The sequence below is a fragment of the Onychomys torridus genome, chromosome 7 (genome assembly GCF_903995425.1).
Source record: "Onychomys torridus chromosome 7, mOncTor1.1, whole genome shotgun sequence".
NCBI lineage: Eukaryota > Metazoa > Chordata > Mammalia > Rodentia > Cricetidae > Onychomys > Onychomys torridus.
The window spans coordinates 106,641,709-106,668,448 of record NC_050449.1 but is presented as its reverse complement, the minus strand read 5'-3'; the positions used below and the strand labels follow the sequence as shown (position 1 = coordinate 106,668,448).

General features: G+C 47.3%; 1 protein-coding gene across 2 annotated transcripts in view; it reads right to left on the bottom strand.

The window, feature by feature from the left end:
• Glb1 (galactosidase beta 1) overlaps positions 1–26,740 on the bottom strand; it is a 74,313-nt gene that overhangs the window by 26,537 nt on the left and 21,036 nt on the right. For both annotated transcript variants that reach the window (XM_036192117.1, XM_036192118.1), the window contains 7 exons: positions 25,365–25,425; positions 23,644–23,738; positions 15,724–15,904; positions 12,237–12,295; positions 8,554–8,675; positions 8,434–8,474; positions 4,656–4,768 (listed from right to left, as the gene is read on the bottom strand). In XM_036192117.1, coding sequence (XP_036048010.1) covers positions 4,656–4,768; positions 8,434–8,474; positions 8,554–8,675; positions 12,237–12,295; positions 15,724–15,904; positions 23,644–23,738; positions 25,365–25,425 — 672 coding nt within the window. The remainder of the gene's footprint in view (positions 1–4,655; positions 4,769–8,433; positions 8,475–8,553; positions 8,676–12,236; positions 12,296–15,723; positions 15,905–23,643; positions 23,739–25,364; positions 25,426–26,740) is intronic.

Below are 26,740 nucleotides of genomic sequence, written 5' to 3'. Positions count from 1 at the left end.
GCAAGCACACACAAATGCTGTATCTCTTATCCTTTATTTCTCCATCATCATCTGTGCTTGAAACACGGCTTCCCGACTGGCCATCAATACAGCCTGTCAGAACATTTGGGGGCACACTCAGCAGAGAGCAGCTCTTTCCCACCCAGGGAATCAAGCAGACTCCACAGAAACTGGCTTGTCATGTTCCCGTCTCCTGTCTTCACTCACCCTCCAACAGATTCTATTTAGTGTTGGGTGTGGCGACGCTTGGTAGCTGTAGCTATAAATAGTCCTTGTCCAGTGTGAGGAATACCCGCAGAGGCTGTATGAACCTCATATTAAGCATGTGTTAAAGATTCCCATATTATTACACAGCCAGAAATCAGCATGAGCGACTCTGCTCAGAGACGAGGCAGAGGCCAATGGCTGGGCTGGGGAGATGGCTGAGTGGGTGGAATGCCTGCTCACCGTGGAAGCATGAGGACCTGGGTTCAGATCCTCAGGACTCACATGAAAGCCAGGTGATGACATATATCTGTAACCCAGCACCAGGGGATACAGAGGTGGGGGGGGGGGATCCCCAGGCTTGCCAGGCAGTCAGTCTAGCTGATACAGCAAGCTCAGAGTCCAGTGAGGGACCTTATTTCAAACAATAGACCAGAAAGAGACAGGGAAAGATACCAGAAGTTGGCCTTTGTCCTTCACACATGTATGCACAGACAAGCTCACAGAAGTGCACACGTACACACACATACACACACATTATAGAACTATTAAAATACGTTACCAATTTATTCACGAGCTCATAAAAATAGAGCCACCACTGCCTAATCAGGACAGGAGAGGGAGGAAGGTTCTGCCCTATAGTTTTATGGTCAAAGTGTTAACCATGTCTGGTTCAGCTTTACCCACACCAAAGACAGTACCTTAGAAAAATGCAAATATCATATGTTTTGTCAAGCCTTGATGCCTTGAAGAGTCACGACCGTCATCAGTGAGTACAGGCTTATGCAGCCAGCTGGGAAGCCATTCTCTCCGGAGTCCAAGGCAGAGGGAGACATGTCTATCTCCATTTGGGTACCCTTAACATTGATTCACAAGGAGAGACTTTCCACTCCCTAAGTCTTTGGAGAAGGAAGGGGCCAGGCAGAGTCTACATGGGACACTTGTCATGCCGGCAAATATTCCAAATTCTTTAACAAATCAGTTACTTACATATCTACAAATTACTTGGTGGTAGTCTGCTGGCCACCACTACCTGGCATGTTGTTGGGTTTTTATATCTAAATTTTTACTATTATTAACGTGTGTGTGTGTGTGTGTGTGTGTGTGTGTGTACACTGCCACAGCCTGCATGTGGAGATCAGAGGACAACGTTCAGGGGTCAGTTTTCTCTCTGTGGATCCTGGGACTTGAACTCGGGTCCTCAGCCTTGGTGAGAAGCACTTTCCTCGGGAGCCATCTCGCAGGCCGTGGCGTCTGCTTCCTACCTTCTCTCACACTTGCTCAGGAAAGCACTAGCAGCTGCCCCTCACTGCTCTCCTTTCCCTCTCACCCCTTCCTCCCCGTCCCTTCCCTCCTTGAGACAGAATTTCACACTGTGGCTAGCTGAGGCTGGTCCAGAGCTCACTATGCAGCTCAGATAGATCTCAAACTCACGGCAACCTTCCTACCTCAGTTTCCCAAGGGCTGAGGTTATAGGTGTGAGCCACAGCTTCCCACTTTCATACTGTGGTTTGAGTCTGACTGATGGTGTGTATGCTCACGCCACAGTCACCACCAGACTCTAACTTGTGCCCCTCCTGGTCACTTCCTGAAGCCTGCACAGCCCTTTGGCAGTTACGTTCAACTCTCCCACTCCTCCTCCCTTCTCTGAGGAAAGTGCCTCAGTCTGGCCTAGGAGATGTAGATGACAGTTCTGTACTTGACCCTGGCTCCATCCATCTCGCCGCACTTCACTGGCTCGGCTCCTTCCAATGCGCTCTAGAAGCAGGGCACTTTCCTTTCACTGGCTGAGTTCTGACAATGTTCCGCCCTGGCCACCAACACGCTGCTCTCTGACCTCTGCCTGGAAGTCTTGGTTCAGATTTTACCTTCCGCAGGAGGCCTGTATGTACCAAGAAGCTAAAACCAGCTAGCACAAATCAGTACATGACACATACCTGTTTAATCACCTGTGCAGGAATGAGACACGGCTAAAATCATTGTCTGAAGCCATTATGGCACTAGTTAAGGAAGGAAGAAAAACACAATTCCAAGCGGCAAATTCTCAAGGTAGCTGAGGTTGAGCATGACCTTAAACTCCTGATCCTCCTGCCTCCACCTCCCAAGTGGATTCCACACATTTGCCATCATGTCCAGCTTAGGTTTTGTGGGGACTGGGTACTGACCTCAGGTCCATTGAAGTGTCTGCACCTGCTGAGCCATCTCACCGGCTCCTTATATTTTTTCTTCTCTCTCTCTCTCTCTCTCTCTTTCTCTTTCTTGACAGTTTCTCTGTGTAGTTTTGAATTTGGTAACTGTCCTGGATCTCGTTCTATAGACCAGGCTGGCCTTGACCTCACAGGGATCTGCCTGGCTCTGCCTCCTGAGTACTAGGATTAAAGGTGTGGGCCACTGCCACTGGATCCTTATTATATTTAAAGTTTTTTTTCAGATAGGGTCTACTGTAGTCCAGGATGGCCTCAAATTTACTGTGTAGCCAAGGATGACTTTGAATCTCTGGATCCTCCTGTTTCCAGCTCCCGAATGTTGGGATCACAGGTGTGCACCACCACACCCTTTACATAGCGCTAGGAATCAAATCCAGGGCTTCTTGCATGCCAGGCGAGTACTCTATCAACCAACCTCTTTGCTACTATAAACTGTAACTGAGTGCTGGAGCTTCCCGATAGCAGATATGGAGGTGTGCGTGTTGTATGAATCTGTTTATATCAAGGTCAAAACAAGTCAAGTTAATAAATGGCAACGGAAGTTGGGGCAGTGGTCAGCTCAGAGCAGGTGGGTGGGTGCTGAGGGTGAGGATGGGGCACCAGGGAGGCTTCCACTGGGCGTTGGTCGCTGCATTCTATTCACTTTGCATATACAGTAGCCTTGGGAACCTGGTTCTTCTAGGGGCGCAGATAACACACTTGAATGGGTAAGAAAACAAAAATACAGCAAACACCTTCCCAAGCAGAAGGGGAAACAAGAACACAAAAACATCCTCAAACAAGGCCAAGAGAACGTAATAAAGAAACACAAGAAAGGGAGAGCAAGAAGAAACTACAAACAAACAAAAATCAGCTGCACTTGATCTCTGTGCGGCTGCAGAGGTAGCTCTGATGCTAACTGAAGCACTTGCCACACAGCAAGAGGGGTTGGGCTCAACCTCCAGCCCCACAAAAAGCTGGGCAGGGCGGCGGCAGCGGGATTCCTGGGGCTGGCTCAACTACCAGCCAGCCAGCCCAACTCAGTGAGAAAACCTGCCTCGAGAACAAGGCGAGGAAGGAGCAAGGAAGACACACACAGACATGCACACACACAAAACAGAAACCAGTGGGTGCGTAGCGAGAGTTAAAGTGGGGAGGGCGCATGATCAAGTGGTCAAGGTGCTCCTTAACCTCAGTTCACAGGACCAACCCACGCTGGGGAGCTTCCAAGTGACTAATGCCAGCTCCAGGGGTCCAGTGCCCTGTTCTGGCATCCTCAGATCCTTTTTTTTTTTTTTTTTTTTTTTTTGCGGGGTAGATGGGGTAGCGGCAGGGTCTTATGTAGCCTAGGTTGGCCTTAAACTACACGTCTGAGAATGATTTAACTTCTGATCCTCTTCCTCCACCTCCAGATTACAGGTGTGTACGGTTTATAGCATGCTTTTTCCACCAGCTATGGTGGCGCCCACCTTTAATCCCAGCTCTCAAGAGGCAGAGGGAGGCGGCAGATCTCTCTAAGCTCAAAGTACTAACCTCATCTATATAGAGAGACCCTGTCTCAAAACACAAACAAACAAAAACCCTCCAAAAACAAAAGAAAATATTTCCTAACACAAATCTTAACACATGCTTAAAACTGACATTACATGCGATACTTAATTCCTACCACTTATAGACAGAAAACCTAGGTTTTTTTAAACTTCAAAACTCAGGTGACTGAGCAGAAAAACTGTGGGTTTGTTTTTTTTTTTTAACTCACCGCAGAGACAGGAAACCCCACCTGAGAACCTGAAATGCTTCAAAGGCTGGCTGCTGGCAGGACCAAGAGGTTCCAGAGCCAGCTAGAGGAAACAGCAGTTACTTGCCCCAGATAGAACAGCATCTCTCTCAGTACAGTGCACAGCTGCCCTGCACACTTACCCTCCTGACATGCTCGAGCTACCACGAGGACAGGTTTTTCTGGCTTGCTTCTACTTGCTGGGCATACTATGTCAGAGACCATCATGGATGGCTTATCCATGTCCTTTGCTCTCCCTACAGCATGACTAAGTACCCTAACCCCATTCTTACACAGAAGGACACAGAGCCCATAGCCTTGCTGATAAAACCATGGAGCCTTCATCGGGTGCAGCTGCACCCCAAACCCATGCCTCCCTTCATCCACTCTGTCAATAAGGTTCCAGGCAGGAAGTCGGCTACAGAGCCATAAGGAGTTCATGGCAGGCTCCCCACCAGTCCAGCTTGCCCGGAGTTTAAAGGGCCCACCTTCTGGATGACATTTCGAAGAGCAAAGTACTTCTCAGTGAGGTCCCCAGCCTCACTCAGTGGGGCATCGTAGTCATAGCTGGTGGGCTGAGGTGCATAAGGTGTGTTGGCACCTAGAAGACAAGAAATATGTCACAGGTCACTAAGGAAGGCTTTGCTCAGGGTCTCAGGTTAGGATGAGGAAAATTAAAGACACATTTAAGGAGCCAGGCAGTGGTGGTGGCACCTTTAATCCCCGCACTTGGGAGGCAGAGGCAGGTAGATCTCTGAATTCAAGGCTAGACTAGCCTACAGAACAAGTTCCAGGACAGCCAGGGCTACACTGAGAAACCCTGTCATGAAAAACAAAAAGCAAATAATAAACAAACAAACAGGGACATAAACACCCAAATCATCAGAGCTGGGATACAGCTGGTCAAGCGCTTCCCCAGCACAGCACACCGGATGTGGTGGCACATGCCTGTAATTGAGCATTTGGGAGGTAGAGCAGGAAGATCATAAGTTCAAGGTCATCTCTTTTCTCATTGTAATTTTATGTGTATACGTGTTTTTCTAGCATATATGCCATGTTTGATCCAAAGAGGCCAGAAGGGGGTGTCAGATGTCCTGGGATTGGAGTGACAGATGATGGAGATGACAGACAGTGAGAAACCATGTGGGTTCTGGGAATCAAACCCAGGTCCTCTGAAAGAGCAGCCAGTTCTCTGACCTGCTTTTCCTCAGTTCACATCCCTCCAGGGAAAGACTTTATCTACCAACCAATCAGGCTGGGGACTTACAAACTATATCCCTTGCTCCAGAGTTCCTCAGGCTGAATCCACTCACAGAGTTACATCACCTCCACCTTCTACACCCAGTCATTTCTGTGTGACAGGTGTTTCTCCTGAGAACATACCCAGGGATCGGCTTGTCTGTTATCTTGGGGCCTGCTCCCGTGAGGACTGATATTACTGACTCTAGGGGACTTAGAATCATCTAGAAGACAAACCTCTGCGGTATCTGTGAGGGAGTTTCTAGACTCAGTTAACTGAGGTGAGGGGGTATGCCCTAAATATGGAAGACCTCCCATTCTACAGGCTGGTGCCCTACACTAAGGACTAAGCCAGCTGAGTGCCAGAGTTCATCTCTCACTGCTTCCTGACTTCGGATGTGATGTGACTACCTGAAGCTCCTGCCCAGTTCCTCAAGTTTGCTTTGGGTGTCTTGTTACAGCGATGGGAAATATAATCAATACAACTTCCCTGGAGCTCCACCCGAGGCAAAGACCAATGAGGAGAGCTAGGGTTGGGGGACACAAAATGACCAGAAAAATTACTGTCCAAGGCGCAGAATCGAGACCAGAAACTCCCAAGGTTGTCAAAGACGATGCTCACAGGTTTAGGCTCCCTATCATACTGGCCAGTCCTTTGAAAATTTACCCATGCGTAAAAGACATAGGGGGATTCTGCAGAAATAGTGTTTGATCCCTGCAAATGGAGACCCTGGTTCCTATGGGGGTGGGGAAGAGACTGTCCTCCTTCCTTTTTCTTTTTTTTAGACAAGGTCCAGGTTAGCTTCAAACTATTATGTAGCCAAGGATGACCCCGAACTTCTGATCTCCTGCCTCTTACCTCTCAAAGGCTGGGATCACAGGTGTGAATCACCAAGTCTGGTTTATGCAGGTCTGAGGTGGAATCCAAGGCTACCTGCAGGCTGGTCTGTCACTCTACCAAGCAAGTGACCTCTGCAGCCCTTGAGACTGTGTTTCTAACAGGCAATGCTGCTGCAGCCTACCGTGAACCAGCAAGGCCTGTGCCTGCTAGCTCAGATGGCACTCTGCCATGCAGGCATGTCAGAATGAAGTGATTTCACGATGGCTCTTTTTAAGAGCTTAATTTGTAAGTAAACAAGGCACGAAATATGACAGTTTGCTAGTCCTTAGTGATAAGTTCACGAATGATGGGCCTGAGGACCCACTATTGGAGGGGATCAGGTTAGCCTTTGCTTTCTTACTAATACTCCGCACAGAATCTCACTTTGGAAGATCTGGACCGCTCAGTCAACAGATTGGGTGGATTGACTTCCTCTACTTTCTACTTCTCAGAGATAGCTCTCCATCAGGTCTGCCTGCACAGGGGCAGCACAGGTTCAGAGACATCCCTCCCCATGAGACACAGAGATTATAAACCACATCCTCAGCTAAAGAGTTCACCTTCTGTGTGGCTCCTCTTCCGAGGGGAGGTTCTTATTGGACTCCACCTGCACTAAGCTTCAAACACCTTACGGGCAGACCAGGCCACACTGACCAGTCCTTAGCCTAAGCCTGGGGTGGGGTGGGGAGATCAGTGTGTAGTTGAATGCAACAGGTGTAACTTCCAGACACAAATGCAATAGCTTGAGTGAAATGGACAGGGACTAATGGGTCAACTTTTTCCTAGTTCTTTATGTGTGTGTGTGAGTACATGCATGCACACATGGGCACATATGCACACAGGTGCATTGTCTGTGCAGATGGACATACATGTGTGGGCATGCATATGTGGGCATATGCATATACAAGCTAGCAGTTACCCATCTTGTTTTAAATGGATGAAAAAACTGAGTTAAAATTAATTTTGTTTGTATATCCACTTATGTGGAGGTCAGTTCCTGGGGTCATTTTTCTTCTTTTTTTCCCTTCCACCACGTAGGTCCTGAGGATCAAACTCAGGTTGTTAGGCTTGGCAGCAAGAACCTGTAGCCACTGAACCATCTCCCTGGCCCTTAAGCTGGTTTGGTAGGCAGGGTAATCCATCGGCCTGGAGCTCCCAATTCAGTTACATTGGCTGGCTAGCAAGCCCAGGATCTGCCTGCCTCCCCTCCCTAGCACTAAGATTACAGAAGTTCACCTCACCTGCCTGGCTGTTCCTTTACTTTCATTTTGTTTTGGAGACAAGGTTTTCTCTGTGTAGCCCTAGTTGTTCTGAGTTGTTCTATAGGCTAGGCTGGTCTCAACCTCTCTGCCTCTGGCTTGCCTGGCTTTTCTTAATGTGGGCTCCAACTCAAGTCCCTGTCTTGCATGGCAAGTTATTCGCACCACAGGGGAGCGGTGTGTGCTTAAGGCACAAGCGTGTGGGGATCCGGAGCAAGAAACTGACAGAAATGAGAGAGAAATATCAGGGGAGGCAGAGACATGGAGACAGGAGGGTCCCTCAGCTCAGGGGCTGGTTTAGTCTACTTGGTAAGTTCCAGATCAGTGAGAGACCTTGTTTAAAAAAAAAAAAAAAAAAAGCCAGGCAATGGTGGCGCACGCCTGTAATCCCAGCACTCGGGAGGCAGAGGCGGTGGATCTCTGAGTGTTCGAGGCCAGCTTGGTCTACAGAGCAAGTCCAAGACAGGCTCCAAAGCTGCAGAGAAACCCTGTCTGGAAAAACCAAAACCAAAACAAAAAAGATAGCTGGCGCCTGAGGCCACCTGAGGTTGTTCTCTGGCCTCCACATACATGGACACCCACAGACACACATGGACACATGCACCTGTACAACATATAAACACCCCCCCCCCCCCCCAAAGCAGAGCATGTAAACAAACACACGCAGCCACACTAGACTGCCAGAGAGACCTGGCTGAAAATAAGACCCTTAAACGATCAAATTATGTCCCCTAAAGTTTCTTTTACAAACTAAAATGATTCTCATGTGTTAGAAAACTTAGAAGACAAATGGGAACAGAAAACGGAAACTGGCCACAGGTACCGTCTCTCAAATCACGCATCAGAAACAGAACAAACTTTTACTAATGGATGTTAAGCGAATCTTACCATTCCAATAGGCAAAATTGGTCCCACCTATAAACATGTACCTACAGAGAAATAAGAGAATACACAGACTTCACTGTGAGCCACAGCTAAAGGGCTCCCCTCCCAGCCCTGGATACTCACAAGTTCACACTGGCCCCACGGGCCAGCAGGTCATAGAGGGAGGCAGCCACGAGTTCAGTCTTCACTGTGGAATGGGGTTCACCCCAATGGTCTAGCCAGCCAGTATAGAACTCAGAATTGATCTGAATAGGGAAAAGGGGGCGGCACTTAAGAGATGCTTTGACCTTCAAATAATGCTGAGGTGTTCCTGTAATGCCCTGTCCACTTCTCCAAGGAAGAGGTGATAGGGAGATTGATATGCTTAACCTAGAGCTGGGGGGGGGGGTGGGGCAGGGGGGTCATCCCATGAGTGCTAGCCAACTGTGACATCTCATCTTACTCAATACAAGTTCTACCTTGTAGATCCAACCCACTGCCAGTCAGAAATATTTGGGAATGTAGCTGCATTGGTAGAATGCTTGTCTAGCATGAATGAAGCCCTGAGTTCCATCCCTAGTATTGCAATAAACTGGGTATGGTGATAACCCACCTGTAATCCCAATACTCAGGTGGTAGAGGCAGGAGGATTACAAGTTCAAGGCAATCTTTAGCTATACGGTGAGTAAGAGGCCAGCCTGGGCTACTTTATATTAAAAAAAAAAAAGTTGGATTTTTTTTGTACAAAAAATTTGCATCAGTATTGAGCATGTGCAGACTCTGTCCCTCCCCATCATTATTACCTAAGTAATAAAGTAAAATATCCACACAGGGGCTGGAGAGATGGCTCAGAGGTTAAGAGCACTGAACACTCTTCCAGAGGTCCTGAGTTCAATTCCCAGCACCCACATGGTGGCTCACAACCATATGCAATGGGATCTGGCACCCTCTTCTGTATACATAATAAATAAATAAATCTTTAAAAAAATATCCATACAGCATCTGTGCTACAACATGTTTAAGCAACCTTGAAAGGATTTAAGCCTAGGACAGGATATACAATATAAGCCTACAAGAACTGCACCATTTTATGGAAGGGATGTGAACAGCCACAGATTCCAGTATCGGGTTTGGAATCTCACATCCAATATCTATGGATATTTTGGGACAATTAATTCTTTTTTTTTTTTTTTTTTCCAAGACAGGGTTTCTCTGTGTAGTTTTGGTGCCTGTCCTGGATCTCTCTCTGTAGACCAGGCTAGCCTCGAACTCACAGATATCCACCTGGCTCTGCCTCCCAAGTGCTGGGATTAAAGGTATGTGCTACAGTCGCCCAGCTGATTCTTTTCTTCTCTTCTCTCTTCTCCTCTCCCCTACCCCCCTCTCCTCCCCCCCCCTCCCCCCCCCCCCCTTCTTCCTTCTTCCTCTCTCTCTCTCTCTCTCTCTCTCTCTCTCTCTCTCTCTCTCTCTCTCTCTCTTTTTTGAGACAAGGTTTCTCTTGATAGCCTCAGCTTCCCCGGAACTTACTCTGTAGACCAGGCTGACCTTGAACTCAATAGCAATCCACCTGCCTTTGTCTCCCTGGACACTGGGATTGCTGGAATTAAAGGTGTGTGCCACCACAACCTGGCTTAAAAATCAACAGAGCCGGGACTAGAGAGAAGGCTCAGTGGTTAAGAGCACTGTGCTATTTCAGAGGAAGTGGGTTTAATTCCCAGCACCCACATGGCAGCTCATACCTGTCTGTAACTCCATTTCCAGGGCTTCTGACACCTTCACACAGATATACATGCAGGCAAAACACCAATGAACATAAAATAAAAATAAATTATAAAATGAAAAAAATCAACTGAGCCACCCTGTGGGTGCTGGGAGTTGAACCTAGATCCACTGGAAAAGCAGTCAGTGATCTTAACTACTGAGCATCTCTCCAGGCCGGGACAACGGATCCTTTTTTACTTACATAAATTTTGTCAGCTGCTCCCACACTCCATGCCCCCTTCTCCCAAAGCCAAAACATTTAGTCCAACACGGTATTTTCATAAATAACTAATACAGTCAGGCATGGTGGTGCATAAATATAACCCAAGCACTTGGTGAGCTGAGGCAGGAGAATTGTGAGTTCAAAGTCAGCCTGGGTTACATAGTTAATCAATCTGAAACCAACTGCAGACCACCTAGCAAGACTATTGGAAATGAAAACACAAAAACCCAATGGCTGGAATCTATCTCGGCCATAGATACAATTGCTTACATGTGTATGCCCTGCATTCAATCCCTGTGTGGCAGGGCAAGGCAGTGCAGAGGCTCCTCCATCTTGTGTTTTTGCTGAGGCCATTTCAGGTTTGAATAGAATTTGAGCTCCTTGACGGACAATCCAGTGGAAAATTACCCAGCTCTGCTCTAGGCCCTGAGGCCAAGATGCCCCAGCTAACTTATCTTGGCTTCTGTTAAACTGCCTGCTTGTGCAGAGAGCCCCTACAATAACTGCTTATCTTGGCTTCTGTTAAACTGCCTGCTTGAGCAACTACCCCCTGCAGCTAACAGCTTATCATAGTTTCTGCTAAACTTCATGCTTGAGCAAATCTTCCTCCCACTGCTGTTGAGCTAGATAAGGTATGGTTTTTGCCTTTAAAAGCCCCTTGGTCCAAATGGTTGGAGCCACCCTACACTGGCCACCTATACAGGTCCCCAGTGCTTGAGCGTAGCCCCAAAGACTTTCAACTGGCTATAAGCTGTGTCTGAGCAGTCATCTCTGGTGGGCTCCCCATAACACCTTAATTTAAAAAAAGGGAAAAAAAAGCTCCAAATTCAGCCTTTACACACAATTCACTCTTTTTGTTTGAATATTGATCTTGAGACTCGCCAGCTAACCCGAGGATGATCTGTCCACAAGCAACTTAACATCATCTCAAACATCAGAAATGAAAAGGAAACCTGGAGAGGTTCCAGGAAGTAGCTCCACCCGAAGAGCTCCAGCAGAGCTCTTTAGCAGACAAGGCTTGTTGTGCTCGGTGTACAGCCGACAGCAGCTGCGACAGCAGCCAGGAGGGAAGAGCCCAGAGTGAGGGGCTGATGGCGGCCCAGCCCCTGCCTCGCAACTCCCAGCAGCCCCAGAACTAAGTGCTCAGCAATGCTTCCTCAGACCATCGGGTCCACCCAGGCCTGGCAGAATGAATTCTGCATTTCAACTAGATCCTCAGGTGAGGTGGAAGTTCAAAGAGTTAAGACACGAGTCTCTCAGCTACAGACGGCTTGGAGTTAAGAGCACCCGTGGTTCCTCCAGAGAACTAGAGTTCAGTTCCTGGGACCCCACACCAGGTAGCTCCAGGAGGATCCTACATAGACATAAAATAAATCTTAAAAAAATACACATGTGGACCAGATCCTGGCCCAGCCACTCCCAAGCCCTCAAATCAGAGCCGCTGATGTGTTCCCTGTGGATGTAGTAGAATGCCATCCTTTGTATGCAGGAAACCCTGGGTCTGATTCACCACATAAAGCTGGGCAAGGCAGTGCACAATTATTCCCAGTGTCTGAAAGGAGGAAGCAGGAGGCTCAGGAGTTTACAGTCAGCCTTGGTTACACACGGAGTTCTGAGCCCTGAACTACCCCAGACCCAGTCACTGCCCCAGCTATCACTCATGAGTCCAGAAAGGCTATATTCCCCTACCCCCAAGACCCATCAGCTGCTCATTCCAGAGCCAAAAAATAAACACCACCACCAAAGATGTCCATGTTCTCTTCTGCAGCCTGGCACCTCCTCTGGGAGCAGCTGTGATGAGTTGGTACAAGCCCACAGTCTACACCACACACCCAGTTCTTACCAAAGGTCCTTTGGGTTCAAACTTCCTCTGGATTAGGAAAGCTTCTGTGACATTCTTGCCTGGAAATTTCAAGAGAGAGAAGAAAAGTCAGTCACAGGCGTAAGAAGTTAAGCCAGCTTGCTATGGTCACCGGTACAGAATTCACAAGCCGGACTCTAATACCATATAAAATGTATAGGAAGTAGAGGGCCAGCAAGAGGGCTCGGAGGAAAAAGGTGCTTGCCACCAAGGCTGATGACCTGAGTTCAATCCCCAGGACCCACACAGTACAAAGAGTGAAATGAGTCCCACAGTTATCCCAACCTGTACACATGCTCTATAACTCCTGAACATCCCCTCAATAAAAATAAATACATGAAAAATTTTTGTCTTATAGATGTGGAATTTCCAGGAAGTGACTTAGCCAGTCCCTCCCCTTCCCATTATGAATGAATAACATTTAATGTCTTATAATTGAGGGAACCCCTCACCCCTCTCTACCATGTAAGGATTCAAAAAGAAACTGATATGTGAAGCAGAAGGAGAGGTCCTCACTCAGCACGATACCCCTGGGAGCCCTGATCTTGGACCTTGCAGTGCCCAGAACTGTGAACAATACAGCAATTTTTTGTTTATTTCTTTTAATTTTTCCCGAGACAGGGTCTCACTGTGAAGCTCAGTCTGGCATGGAATTCACCATGCAACCCAGACTGATCTCCAACTCAATGATCCCCCTGCCCCAGTCTTCAGAGAGAGAACAGGAGTGTACCAGTATACCTGGCTCATTAATTTATTGCAATAATCCAAACTGGGCTGGAGTGTAGCTCAATGGGTAGGGTGCTTACCCAGCATGCACAAGGCTGGGCTCAGGCTCCAGTATACATAAACTGGGGGAGTGATGCATGCCTGTGTGATCCCAGCACTGGGGAGGGGTGGCAAGCATGCCAGAGGTCAGAGGTCAAGGTAAACCTGAACCGAGTGAGAAGGTCCCCTGCCTTCCCCCACACCTCTTCTTTCATTTTTGTAATTTCCAGACATGAACATATAGACATTGTCCCAATCCCCAGGAGGTTCAAGGCTGAAAGACCCGTGGAATATCTGTAAACTGGCTTGTAGGAAAGCCCAGGCCACCCATGTGAGGGGTGTGTGGAGACCATACAACATGGCTGTCTCCCTCAGCAGGCCTCCATGGCTTTGCCTGAACGCATGCCCACAGGTCTGCCTTCAAAGCTGCAGCCCCCTTTCCCTACGCATGCCTGCCTTTTGCCAACCACTGACCTAGCTGCTCCCCTCCAGGATGGACCTGCTCTAGAGACCTTCCTTGTGACTCCACAGCTCTGTCCACACAAGCAAGCCATAGGTATCTATCTATCAGCTAATTAGCAGGTTCAAGGAGATGAGGCCACTCTGCGTTAATCTGTGATGAATGAAGACTATTCTGAGTATCAATCTGTACACCTCAGCCATTCAAACTACTTATTCCCTGTCCTCCCCTCCACTTCCCTGTCCTCTCCTCTCCTTCTCTCCCCCTCCCTTCTCTGCTTCTCATTTTATGTATGTATCCTCTTTATAAAAAGGATTTATTTATTTATTGTTTTATGTGTACATGTGTGTGCTTGAGTGTGTGCCTGAGTACCACACGAATGCAGTGCCCACCAAGGCTAGAAGAGGGTGTTGGATCCCCTGAGACTATGGTTGCTAGCCTGTAGGTGCTGGGAACTGAACTCAGGTCCTCTGCAAGAACAGCAAATACTCTTAACCTCTGAGCCAGTCCCCTTGTGTGTGAATCTTTTAAAACAGGGTCTTAATATGTGGTCTTCCTAGCCTAGAATTTATTATGTTGTATATTGTAGTCCAGGCTGGCCTCTAAGTCAAAGCAATCCTCTTGCTTCCAGCCCCATGTCCAGAGTACCAGAATTACAGTTATGCACACTATGCCCTGAAAGTTTTTGTTTTGTTTTGATTTTTTAAAGTCAGGATCTCATATAGCCTAGACTGGCGTTGAACTTGCTACATAGTCAAGACTAGCCTTGAACTCACATTTAAAAAAAATATTTTTATTTATGTGCTTGTGTACTTGCATGTAGGTGCCCATGGAGTTAAGAAGAAGGCACTATATCACCGGAACTGGAGTCATAGATGATTGTGAGCCTCCAAGTAGGTGCTGGAAATCAAACCTGGGTCCTCTGGAAGAGCAGCCAATGCTCTTATTTACTGAGACATACCTCCAGCCTGTTTTATAGTTTCTATTATAAAAAGTGTTTTGTCTGATTTTTGTATGTATGAGCTGTCATGTGGGTGCTGAGAATCAAACCCTGGTTCTTTGAAAGAGCAACAAGAACTCTTAACTGCTGCACCATCTTGTGGAATATTCCTTTACACTGCATGAATATGTGTCACTGTGACTGGGTTAATAAAGAAGTTGACTGGCCAATAGCTGGACAGTTAGAGGTTAGGCGGGACTTGCAGACAAAAAGAGACCAGGAAGAAGAAGGGGAGGAGCTTGAGATATGGAGAGGAGATAAACTTGATGTAACAAAAAAAGGTACCGAGCCACATGTCAGAGTGTAGATAAGAAATAAGGGTTAATTTAAAATGTAAGAGTTAGCTAGTAACAAGCCTGAGCAATTGGCTGAGCATTTATAATTAATACATTTCTTTGTGGTTATCTGGGAATTGGCTGGCAGGAAAGAAAAGTCCGACTACACTCTCTCTCCAGCCCTGTTTAAAAACCTTTAATCTCCTTTGAATCTGTTTCTTCATCACATTTTTATTTAGTTGCTGTGTGTGTGTGTGTGTGTGTGTGTGTGTGTGTGTACACACATGAGTGTATACAAGCCATGGAATGCTTGATGGTCAGAGGATAACCTGTAAGTGTTAGTTCTCTCCTTCCACCATGTGGGTCCCAGGAATCAATCTCAGGTCATCCCACTTGACAGCAATCACCCTTAACCACTGAGCCATCTTGCTGGCCTATCACTTGAATCTTTGTATGGAAGTGGATGAACAGTCCAAAAAAGCTGAAGGCTGGGTGTCACACATCTAGAACCCCAGCTCTTGGGAGATGGAAGTAAGGGGATCAGAAGCTCAAGGCTATCCTTGGCTATACCATGAGTAAGAAGCCTGCCTAAGCTACGAGAAACCCTGTCTCAAGGGGAGAGCTTAGGTTTTAGGTCACTGGGGACGTGTTCTTGAAAGACTGTGGCAGTCTCTTCTCTGGCTCTTGAGATTTCAGGTCCTGAGGTGAATGGTCTTCTTTATCCTATGCTCCCAGAAGGACTCTCTCTTGTTATAGGACAAAACAGACTGTGAACTGAACTTCCCCTCTTTATAAGTTGGCTGCCTCAGACGCTGGCCACAGTAATGCAATGCCAACTAACTCATTTGGTAAAGGAAATGCTGAGACCCTCATTTTATCTGCTCAAGCCACTTAAGCAACGGCTGTGCCAATAGTCAGTGAGTGAAAACCAACTTTAAGCAGCATTTTCTAGTTGCCACAAATACTAACCTGTTCCAAAATCCACTGTGGCATACAGGCCCTGCAGGGTTCCACACTGCAGGTATTTTTCATTTGCCCCATCGGTGGTGAAGAGAAGGACGTCATTACCCAGATGGTAACGGAAGCGGTGTGCCAGGAAACGCAGGTAGTCATAATCACAGGCGAAGTAGGAGCCGTACTCATTCTCAACCTGGGTGTTTAGAAAGAAGAATGAGCAATCACAGATGCCAATGCAATCAGCAATCCCTGGAAAGGCTAGTTCACATCATACATCCCAAACCTACCCCGTATCTGGGAAGGGAGGCAGGGGCAGATCCAGCCTGAATTGCATGTGCAATGAAGCAAGCCATGTCCTCTGTGTGAGCTTTTTAGGAAGAATCCCCTATTTGCAATCTTATACCCATGTCTAATTGGATGTACATATGGTTAAAACCAGGTGAATTGAGGGAAAAAACATACAGTAGAGAAAAGCTTGCATATCCCAAGCCTGCCAATCAAAACAGGTGGGAAGACAGCTTGTGGGGTAAAGGAGCTAGCTTGTACAAGCCCAACAACCCAAGGTCGATACCAGAGCACACGGAAAAAGATGGACATGGTGGCTGGCGAGCATCTATAATCTGGCAGGATGGGGGTAGGGGGAGAGGGTGGGGGAGGGCGGAGACAAGAACTCATCCAGAGGCTCCTGAACCAACTAACCTGGAGTATGCAATGAAGCCAATCCTGGACCTTGCCCTCTGACCTCCACATGTATGCAGTGGCACACACACACAAAAGAAACAAACTGGGGAAAAAAGCCCAGAGACCCACCCACATCCACAATAAACCCCCTAGCAGCCAGCTCTTCCTCTAGGGCCCTCCCAGAAGGAGGCTGTGATGGCTAGTCATCTGAGGAGGGAGCCTCAACTGAGAAAATGCCCTTAAGAAGATCAGGCTCCAAACCAGCCTGGAAGGCATTTTCTTAATTAGTGACTGATGAGGGAGGGCCCAGCCCATTGTGGGTGGTGCCATCCCTGGGTTGGTGCTCCTGGGTTCTGTAAGAAAGCAGGCTGAGCAAGCCATGAGGAGCAAGCCAGTAAGCAGCACCCCTCCACAGCCTCTGCCTCGGCTCCCGCCTCCAGGTTCCTGCCCTGACTTTCTCCAATGATGTGAAAGCCTAAACTGAACAAACCCTTTCATCCCCAAGTTTTTTTGGTCATGGTGATTCATCACAGCAACAGTAACCCCAGCCGAGACAGAGGCTCCAGAAACTAGCCAGTTTTACTCTAACTCAGTGGTTCTCAACCTTCCTGATGCTGTGACCCTTTAATACAGTTCATGTTGCGGTGACCCCCAACCAAAAAGTTATTTTCATTGCTACTTCATAACTGTCATTTTGCTGCTAGGAATTGTGATGTAACTATCTGATAGGCAGGATATCTGATATGTGACCCTTGTGAAAGGGTCATTTGACCCCCAGGTTGAGAACCACTGTTCTAACTTCAGGAGCCAATGTTCTCTTGCAGCAATGGCTCCATGCGATGGCTCTGACTCTGTGTTGGCCCTGAGATCACCCTGCTGTCACTGTGTGGTTCTTAGATTTCTGAAAAAGACACAAGGAACCTGGGAGCCCTCTGTCCAGAAAGTGACCCCCTTGGAAACAAATGGGTACTGCCAAATTCATTTGTTGTTATCATTTTGAGACAGTGTTTCACAGAGTGGCTCAGCACAGGACTGGCTATGTAGCCCAGGCTGGCCTTGAATGCACAACAGTCCTCCTGTATCAGCCTTCTGGGTCCTGGGATTATAGGCATGAACCAGCACACCTGACTTTAGCTCCATTCATTTTCAGGTAAAAACTAAGATTAGCACTCCATGTGAAACTAAGCTAGGTGGCCCTGGCCTGGCTTACCTCTCCTGAAAATAAACATTTACATGGGGCAAATTTGGTGTCCTGAATCTGGAAGGCCGAAGGTGGGAAAGCCTGCATGTCCTTGGGCAGACGATGGAGGCTTCTGCATGGCCCATTTCACCTGGTTACAGACACAGCCTCTCCTTTCCTGCAGGCCCTCAACTTCCCTGAGCTACCCTGGGAAGCACCAATGTCACGCTTCTAAAGCCTTCACTACTTCTTGACTTGGAGGAGACAAAACAACTGTCACAGCTGGGTGAAGTGGTGTGTGCCTGAGACCCCAGCCAGCCCCTGAGGGGCGGAGGCACGGGGGCCACTGTTAAGTCCAAGGCTAGCTCAGTCTACATACAAAACCCTTTGTCACAGCACAGTAACAGGGGATGGGGACATGCCTTAGTGAGGACCTGAATCAAGTCTCATCCTCTTGGTTAAGATTAAATGCGTGAAGACCCAAGTTGGGATTCCCAGAACCATAGTGGCACCTGTCTGCAACCACAGTGCTGTGATGAGGAGACAGGTAGACTCCAGGGCTTACTGGTCAGCCAGCCTAGTCACTCTGCAAGCTCTAGGATCAGTGAGAGCCTATCTTTTTTGTTTTTAACTTTATTTTTATGTTATGTGCATTGATGTTTTGCCTGCATGTATGTATGAGAATGCTGATCCCTGGAACTGGAATTACAGACAGTTGTTAGCTGCCATGTCGATGCTGGGGGCCACTGTTAAGTCCAAGGCTAGCTCAGTCTACATACAAAACCCTTTGTCACAGCATAGTAACAGGGGATGGGGACATGCCTTAGTGAGAACCTGAATTGAACCCAGGCCCTATGGGAAGAGCAATCAGTGCTCTTAACTGCTGAGCCATCTCTCCAGCCCCAGTGAGAACCTATCTTTAATCTTTAAAAAGTAAATGGGAGCCAGGTGGTGGTGGTGCTTTTAATCCCAGCACTCAGGAGGCAGAGGCAAGCAGAAGCAAGCAGATCTCTGTAAATTTGAGACCAGCCTGGTCTACAAAATTAGTTCCAGGCCAGCCAGGGCTACTCAGAGTAACCCTGTCTTGAAAACCAAAACAAAACAAAGAGTAGGGGCTGGAGAGATGGCTCAGAGGTTAAGAGCACCGACTGCTCTTCCAGAGGTCCTGAGTTCAATTCCCAGCACCCACATGGTGGCTCACAATCATCTGTAATGAGATCTGGTGCCCTCTTCTGTATACATAACTAATAAATAAATCTTTAAAAACAACAAAAAGCAAATGAGGTGGACTTGGACGTAGTTCAGCTGGTAGAATGCTCTCGTGGGCACAAGAGCCCTGGTGTGGATTCCCAACCTCGCAGAAACCAGGCCAGGTGTGCACCTGAAATCTCAACATTTGGAGGCAGACAGGGGGATCAGGAGTTCAAAATTAGTCTCCGCTACACTGAGTTAGAGGCTGGTGGGACTGGGCGTGGGGGACCACACTCATAATCCTAGTGCCAAGGAGGTTGAGGCAGGAGGATCATTGTGTCTGAGGTCAGTCTGGGATACAGAGGGTAACTATGCCTCAAACAAAACAAAACAAAACAAAACACCCAAAAGACAAGCAGGGAAACACCCAATTATGTGCAAAGAACTGCAGATGTGAAAGAGGCCTTTGACATGTGAACGAAGTGAAAAGGCCACACAGGAAACCGGTCACATCATATAAACTGCACAAAGGAAGAGGAAAGGGGAACAAATATCTTCCAGGAAACACCTGAAATGTGATGAGCTTTGCTTCTGGCTCCTGAGGGCTGAGTGACAGACACACTGTTTTTGCTTGGAAGGATGAACAGGTGGAACTGTAGCAGGCAGAGACATAATTGGAGAGAAGGGGAATGAAGAGGGGACCAGAGTGGCCAGGTAGGAGCAGTGGCCAAGATGGACAGGAGAAACGACCCCCAAATGGGTAGCTTTGCTCTCTACTGCAGAGTTAAAACAGATGGGTGATTTACTTCTTGGTTTTAAAAAAATTAATTTACTGTGTGTGTGTGTGTGTGTGTGTGTGTGTGTGTGTGTGTGTGTGTGAAGAGTGCTGTGGGATGCCTGTGGGGGTCAGAGGCCAACTCTGTGCAGTCAGCTCTCTCCGCCTTTGCATGGTCTCTGGGATGGGACTCAGGCGGCCAGACCCATGTGGAAAGCACCTTTACCTCTACACGCTCTCTCTGCAGTCTCCTGTCTTCTTTTGTACAGCAAGGCCCTGGCACTACGTAGCCCTGGAACGCCCTATGTAGACCAGGCTGGCTCACACACCTTGCAGCAATCCTTCGGCTCTGCTTAAAACAACAGCTGCATTCTTAATGATTACGGGTCTTAAGTAGCCCAGGCTGGCCAAGAACTTAATAGGTGGCTGAGGCTGGCCTCAAACTCCTGATCTTCCTGTTTTGGCCTCCCAAGTGCTGGGATTTTAAGTGTGTGTCACCATGTCCTGTATTTGACCAGAGTTTGATCATAGATCTCTAACCAAAAGGTGCTGGAAAGTTGTGAGCAGAAATTGAAAGTGACTCAAGATGCAGTCAGGACTGAAACGAAGTGGTCGAGAAGGGATCTCACCCAAGACCAGGTCAAAGGAAGAGCCAAGGGTAACAGTGCTTACTGTCTAAGAATGAAGACCCGAGTTCAAATCCTCAGGACCCATGTGAAAAGCCAGGCATAACCACATGCACATGTGACCTCAGTGCTGGGGGAGGCCAGTGACAGCAGGGTCTCTGGAGCTTTCTGGCTGCAACCCAGCTCCAGGTTCAGTGAGGACCCTGTCTCGAAGGAATCAGGTAAAGAGTAATGGAGCAGGACATCTGATATCCCCCTCTGGCCTCCACAGACAAGCCTGTACACACACACACACACACACACACACACACACACACACACACACACACACACACAATCCAGTTGCACAGAGCAAAGACATGCCCAAGCTTCAGACTCACTGTCTTCACACAGGAAGCTGTGGCCTCTTGGAGCCAACTCTGCTTGAGTAGGAGACAGGGGCACTTAAGGTTCATGAACTACGTTTCTCAAGAGCAGCCGCCTAGCCTCTCGCAGTGGTCGCCTGACCTACTCAGCCCTCCCATCACCTCATGCCACATACACCTGATGGTCATGCTCCCTCCCCATCAGGACTCATCCATAGACCTAGAATATGCACTCCACTTCTCAGGGAGGGTCACACTTCATCTCCTTCATGTCCCAGGAGCCAGGCAATCCCACACGACTTTGCTCAATTCAATAAAACAGGCTTGGCCAGTGGTCACCAAACTAGACTTCATGTTTCACCTGATTAAAACTACAAACACTTGTTGAAAGTCAAGTATCTATGTGCCCAGGATGCACGTACAGCCATACGTCTTTGTAGGGCCTAGAGCAGGTGGAAGTGGGAGAGAAAACATCAGAGTCCCTGCTTAGACCTGCTCTTGCCATCTTGGAAATGCCCCCAAGGCCTTTCAGAGCTACAGCCACAGGCTATCGCATGTGGAAGAGCCACTGTGGGGTCAGCAGACAAATCACACAGTGGCAATTCTGATGCTGAGCAGCTAGGCAACCTTGGCCAAGTCACTTAATCTTTTGAAACTTTTTTATTATAATTATTTTATGTGTATGGGTGTTTTGTCTTCATGCATGTATGTGTATCATGTGCATGCAGTGCTCACAGAAGCCAGAAGAGGGCATCAGATCCCCTGGAACCGAAGTTACAGATGGCTATGAGACACCGTGTGGGTGTTGAGACTCAAATCAGGTCCTCTGAAGAGCAGCCAGTGCTCCTGACTGCTAAACATTTCTCCAGCTCTCTTTTTGAACTTCTACCTTTAAAAGGAGATGTCTGGAAGAACTGAACAGCATTGGCAGGACATTCAGGACAGAAGCAGATACTTATGGGCATTAACAAAGTAGTAACATGAGCCAGGTATGGTGGCGTATGCCTTTGATCACAGCACTTGGGAGGCAGAGGCAGGGAGACCTCTGAGAGTTTGAGGCCAGCCAGGTCTATCTACATGGTGAATTTCAGGACAGACAGGGCTATGTAAAGAGACCATATTTGAGAAGGAAAAAAAAAAAAAAGGTAGCATGAGGAGCCAGAGAGATGGCTCAGTGGTCAAGAGTAAAGGTTTTAGCACCCTGATAGCCCTCTGCCGACACAGAAATCCAAATCAGACCGAATTATAAAAAGCCTTGGTTTAATGGGTAAGCATTCCTGGGTGATTATCTGGCCCCCTAGAGAGGAGATGGGGACGAGACGGGAAAACCATGTGTCTGTTTTCTGGGATGTAGCTTATATACCCTGTGAGAATGGTCTTGAGCCTCTCTGGGGGAAGAGCTGTGTTTGGCAGCTTTGAAGGAGCGGGTTTAGGGAAAGAGATGGGGGAGGGGAGTTGAGGTAGATCTTCTACCAGAACATTCCAGACTCTTTGGGTATAGGGATGTCAGGGTGCCAGGGTTGAGGTGGAGCTCCCACCTAAACAAAGAACACTGGCTGCCCTTTCCAGAGGACCTCGGTTTGATTCCCAGCACCCATGTGGGGCAGCTCACAACTATCTATAACTTGTTTCAGGGGATCTGACACATTCTTCTAAACTCTGCAGATTCCCAAAGGCATGTGGTATACATAAACTCATATAAGTACACACACATACACATAAAGTTTTAAAAAACTGATGGCTAGAGAGATGTCTCAGAGGTTCTGAGCACTTGTTGCTCTTGCAGAGGACCCAGGTTCAGTTCCCAGCACTCACAATGGCAACTGACAACCATTCATCACCAATTCCAGGGGATCCAGTGTTGTGGAATAATTCTGTACACTATGAATATGTATTACTCTCATTGGCTAATAAAGAGCTCACTGGCCTATAGCTGGGCAGGAGGAGGTTAGGCAGGAGAACCAGACTAAGAGGATGCTAGGAAGAAGGGCAGAGTCACTGCAGTCAGAGGAGTCCCTGGCAGACACAGAGAGAGCAAGATGGGCATGCCCTACTGAGAAAAGATATCAAGCCACGTGGCAAAGCATAGATAAGAAATATGGGTTAATTTAAGTGTAAGAGTCAGCTAGTAACAAGCCTGAGCTATCAGCCGAGCATTTATAATTTATATTACGTCTCCAAGTCAGTATTTGGGAAGCAGCTGTGGGTTATTTGGAAGCAGACGCTTAGGACAGGAAAACTCCGCCTACAATCCAGTGCCAACTTCTGACCTCCACAGGCACTGGGTGCACAGGTAGTATGCATACATACTGCAGGAAAAACATTCATACATGTAAAAGGAAAATGATAATCTAAAAATTTAAAATAAAGCAATCAAATAAAAACTTAAAAGTTGATTGCTAGCCGGGCGGTAGTGGCAGTGCATGCTTTTAATCCCAGCACTCGGGAGGCAGAGACAGTCGGATCTCTGTGAGTTCGAGGCCAGCCTGGTCTCCAAAGTGAGTTCCAGAAAAGGTGCAAAGCTACACAGTGAAACCCTGTCTCGAAAAACAAAAACAAAAACAACAACAAAAAAGTTGATTGCCTTTCTAGTTCTAATTCTGTCATGGAATTTTTTTTATTTTGGTGGTGGCTTAAGTATGTAAAAATGTACTTGATACTGGAAGGTAGATCCTGGGCTGTGGATGTAGCTCAGCTGGTAGAATGCTTGCCTGCTCAAGGTCTTGGGTTTGATCCCTAGAAGCACATAAAATGGTGTGGTGGTGCCTGCCTGTATTGTTAGCACTCTAGAGGTGAGGCATAAAGACCAGAAGTTCAAGGTCATCTTCAGGCACACAAAGTTTGAAATCAGTCTCAGATACACACGAACACACACACACACACACACACACACACACACACACACACACAGAGAGGGGGGGGGAGAGAAACAGAGAGAGAGGGAAGAGAAGAGAGAGAAGAGACAGACAGGTCAACACTTGCCCCAAGTTCAATTTCAGTAAAAGTGTCATTTTTAGCACTGCATCCTGGTGTTACTAGCATCATTTACATAGTGCTGATGGACAGCTGCTCCCCCTTTCCCCTTCTCCCGTGTCCAGGCTCAGCCCCAGGTACCTGTACGGTTATAATTGGCCCTCCGTTCTGGTACAGCAGAGGCTTCATCTTGGGCAGAAGGACTGTCAGCCATTTATCCACAGCTGCAAGGTAATCTACAAAACAAGACAGTATGGCCACTGTTACACACCTTTGTCAACTAGTTTATTCGTGTGTGTGTGTGTGTGTGTGTGTGTGTGTGTGTGTGTGTGTAAAGCATCTCAGAGATTGCTTCAATGATCAAGTCAGCTAAGCTATCTTGGCTGACTTTTAAAGCCAGGAGATACATACAGTGTATCCTGCAGCCTTCAACAACTGTCTTCGAAAACTAGGCAGCCACAGTCAGCTGGACATGGTCCTGCAAGCTAGTATCCTGTTATCCAAGTTCACCTGGCAACCCATCCTGCTGTAGGGCTCAAAGCCAGAAGCACAGGCCTACCAGGAAAGGTACAAGAGGCACAGACAGGCACTGAAGACCAAGTCCTCTCAATCACAGTAGGGTAGAGGATGTGGCTCAGTTGGTAGAGTGTTGTCCAGCATGCACCAGGCTCTGGCTTCTGATCCCCAGCAATGCATATACCGGACATGGAAGCACACAACTGTAATCCCAACACTTTGGAGGCTGGAGGATGAGAACTTCAGGATCATCCACAACTATATAGAGAGTGTAAGGTTGAACCCCCAGCACCTACATGTTACCTGTCTTTAACTCCAGTTCCAGAGCATCCAACACCCTCTTCTGACATGGCATAAGCATATATGCACCCATATACATTTAAAAAAAAAGGCACAGTGATATATGTTCCTAGCACTTGGGAGGTAGAGGCAGGAGGATCTCTGAGTTCAAAGCCAGCCTGGTCTACAAGAGTGAGTTCCAGAACATCCAGGGCTACACAGAGAAACCCTCTCTCAAAAACCAAACAAAACAAATAAATAACTTAGAGGTTTTTTGTTTTTGAGACAAGGTCTCATATAGCTCAGGCTAGACTAAAACCTGATATGTAGCTGAGGATGACCTTGAAATCCTGATTCTCCTACCTCCACTTTCCAAGTGTTAAGATTACCTTGTGTGTGCCTCTACATCCAGACAAAATTAACATCTAATAAACGATATATTTACAAACTCAAGAGACAGACAAAAGCATATGCTTCATAAAGTTGTCATGGGACTCATGAGACAGCACGAGTGAGAACAAGAATAATATGTCAAGAGTATAAAAGAGAAGCTCATATGGTATGAGGGAAACACACACATGCACACACACACACACACACACACACACACACACACACACACACACACAGATGCAACTGAATGACTATTTAGGGTTTTACAGCTGAAACAATGTCTTGTGGTTTAAAAAGATAAGACAAAAAGCTGTCCTTTACAAATCATTCCAAAAATGCCATGACACAGAAGACACCCGGCTCCAGGAAATCGAGTGACATCACTATAGAACCAGCGCTGCCATTCTGACTAGCTGGCTGTGTCACTGACTAAGTGTGTAGGAAGAGAAAACAAGTATTGAGCCCACTTGGCTAACCAGGTTTTGAATGCAAAGAGTGACCCATTTATCAGTGAGATCCGTTCAAGCCCACAAGAGGCAGTGTCTCCTGCATGCTCACTGTCTGCTGAGGGTGATTGACACCCCACTAACCAGTATTTACACATCGGAGCCCTACCTTTAAATTATATAAACTGACTGATCTCCTAGAATCCTTTAGAGGCGTCAGTAACTCACCTGGGTCAGAAGATCGAAGAACAATAGATTCTTTCTCTAGTAGCCAAGCAGGTAAGCCTCCCTACAAGACAGAAAACAGCAGCTGTCATACTGTCCGCTTCATGAAAGCAGATGAGAGAGTCTTGTCAGCAGGGAGGGAAAAGAGAGGGGGAAATGACCTGGGCTTCTGGAAGACTGGAAGATAGGAAACTTAAGATCACTCTGTTGATAGTGTTCTGAGAACCCCACCCCCCCAGTTTTGAGACAATCTCACTATGTAGCCAAGCCTAAGGCTGGAACCCCTACATGGCACAGGCTGGCATTGAGTTTTTAATCTTCCTGTCTTCACCACTTAAGGGCTTGGATTACAGGCATGACCACCACACCCTGCAAAATTCCCCCTTGTCTTCCTCTTTAAAAATGCATTTATTTATTTACTTTTTATATGTATGGATGTTCTGCCTGTATGTATGTCAGTGTACCATGTGCATGCAGTGCCCTCAGAGGCCAGAAGAGAGCATTGTATCCCCTGGAATGAGAATCACAGATGGTTGTGAGTCACCATGTGTGTAGCAGGAATCTTAAAAGTTCTTATTAATAAAAAACAAACCCTCGGGGCTGGAGAGATGGCTCAGAGGTTAAGAACACTGGCTGTTCTTTTAGAGGTCCTGAGTTCAATTCCCAGCACCCATATGGTGGCTCACAACCATCTGTAATGAGATTTGGTGCCCTCTTCTGGCCTGCAGGGATACATGCAAACAGAACACTGTATGCATAATAAACCTTAAAAAACAAAAACAAAAACAAAAAAACCTAAGTCAGGCATTGGGGTGAATGCTGGAAGATCAGAGGAGCAGAACAAGCCACAGCTTACCTCACCTTGCCAGTTTCTCAGCTGATCCTATTTCCTCAGACTGGAAACCTCTGAGTCCTCATCTGGAATGAATCTCAGCTGAATTGTGCTGCTCAAAGCCTAAATGCTTAACCAGCCAAAAGCTTCTAGTTTCTGGTCCTCACGCCTTATATACCCTTCTGTTTTCTACCATCACCCCCTGGGATTAAAGGCTCGCTTTCAGGGATTAAAAGCGTGAGTCACCATGCTTGGCTGTATCCTTGAACAGATGGATTTCTGCCTCTAGAATGCTAGGATTAAAGGCGTGTGCTACCACTGCCTATCCTCTATGTTTAATATTGCGGCTGTTCTGTCTCTGACCCCAGATAAGTTTATTAGGGTGCACAGTATTTTGGGGAACACAATACCACAACATATGTGGGTGCTGGGAATCGAACCCAGGTCCTCTGGAAGAGTAGATAGTGCTATTAACTGCTGAGCCATCTTTCCAGCCTCTTTTTCTTTCTCCCCGCCCCCCCCCCCCTTTTCTTTCCTTCTACTTTAG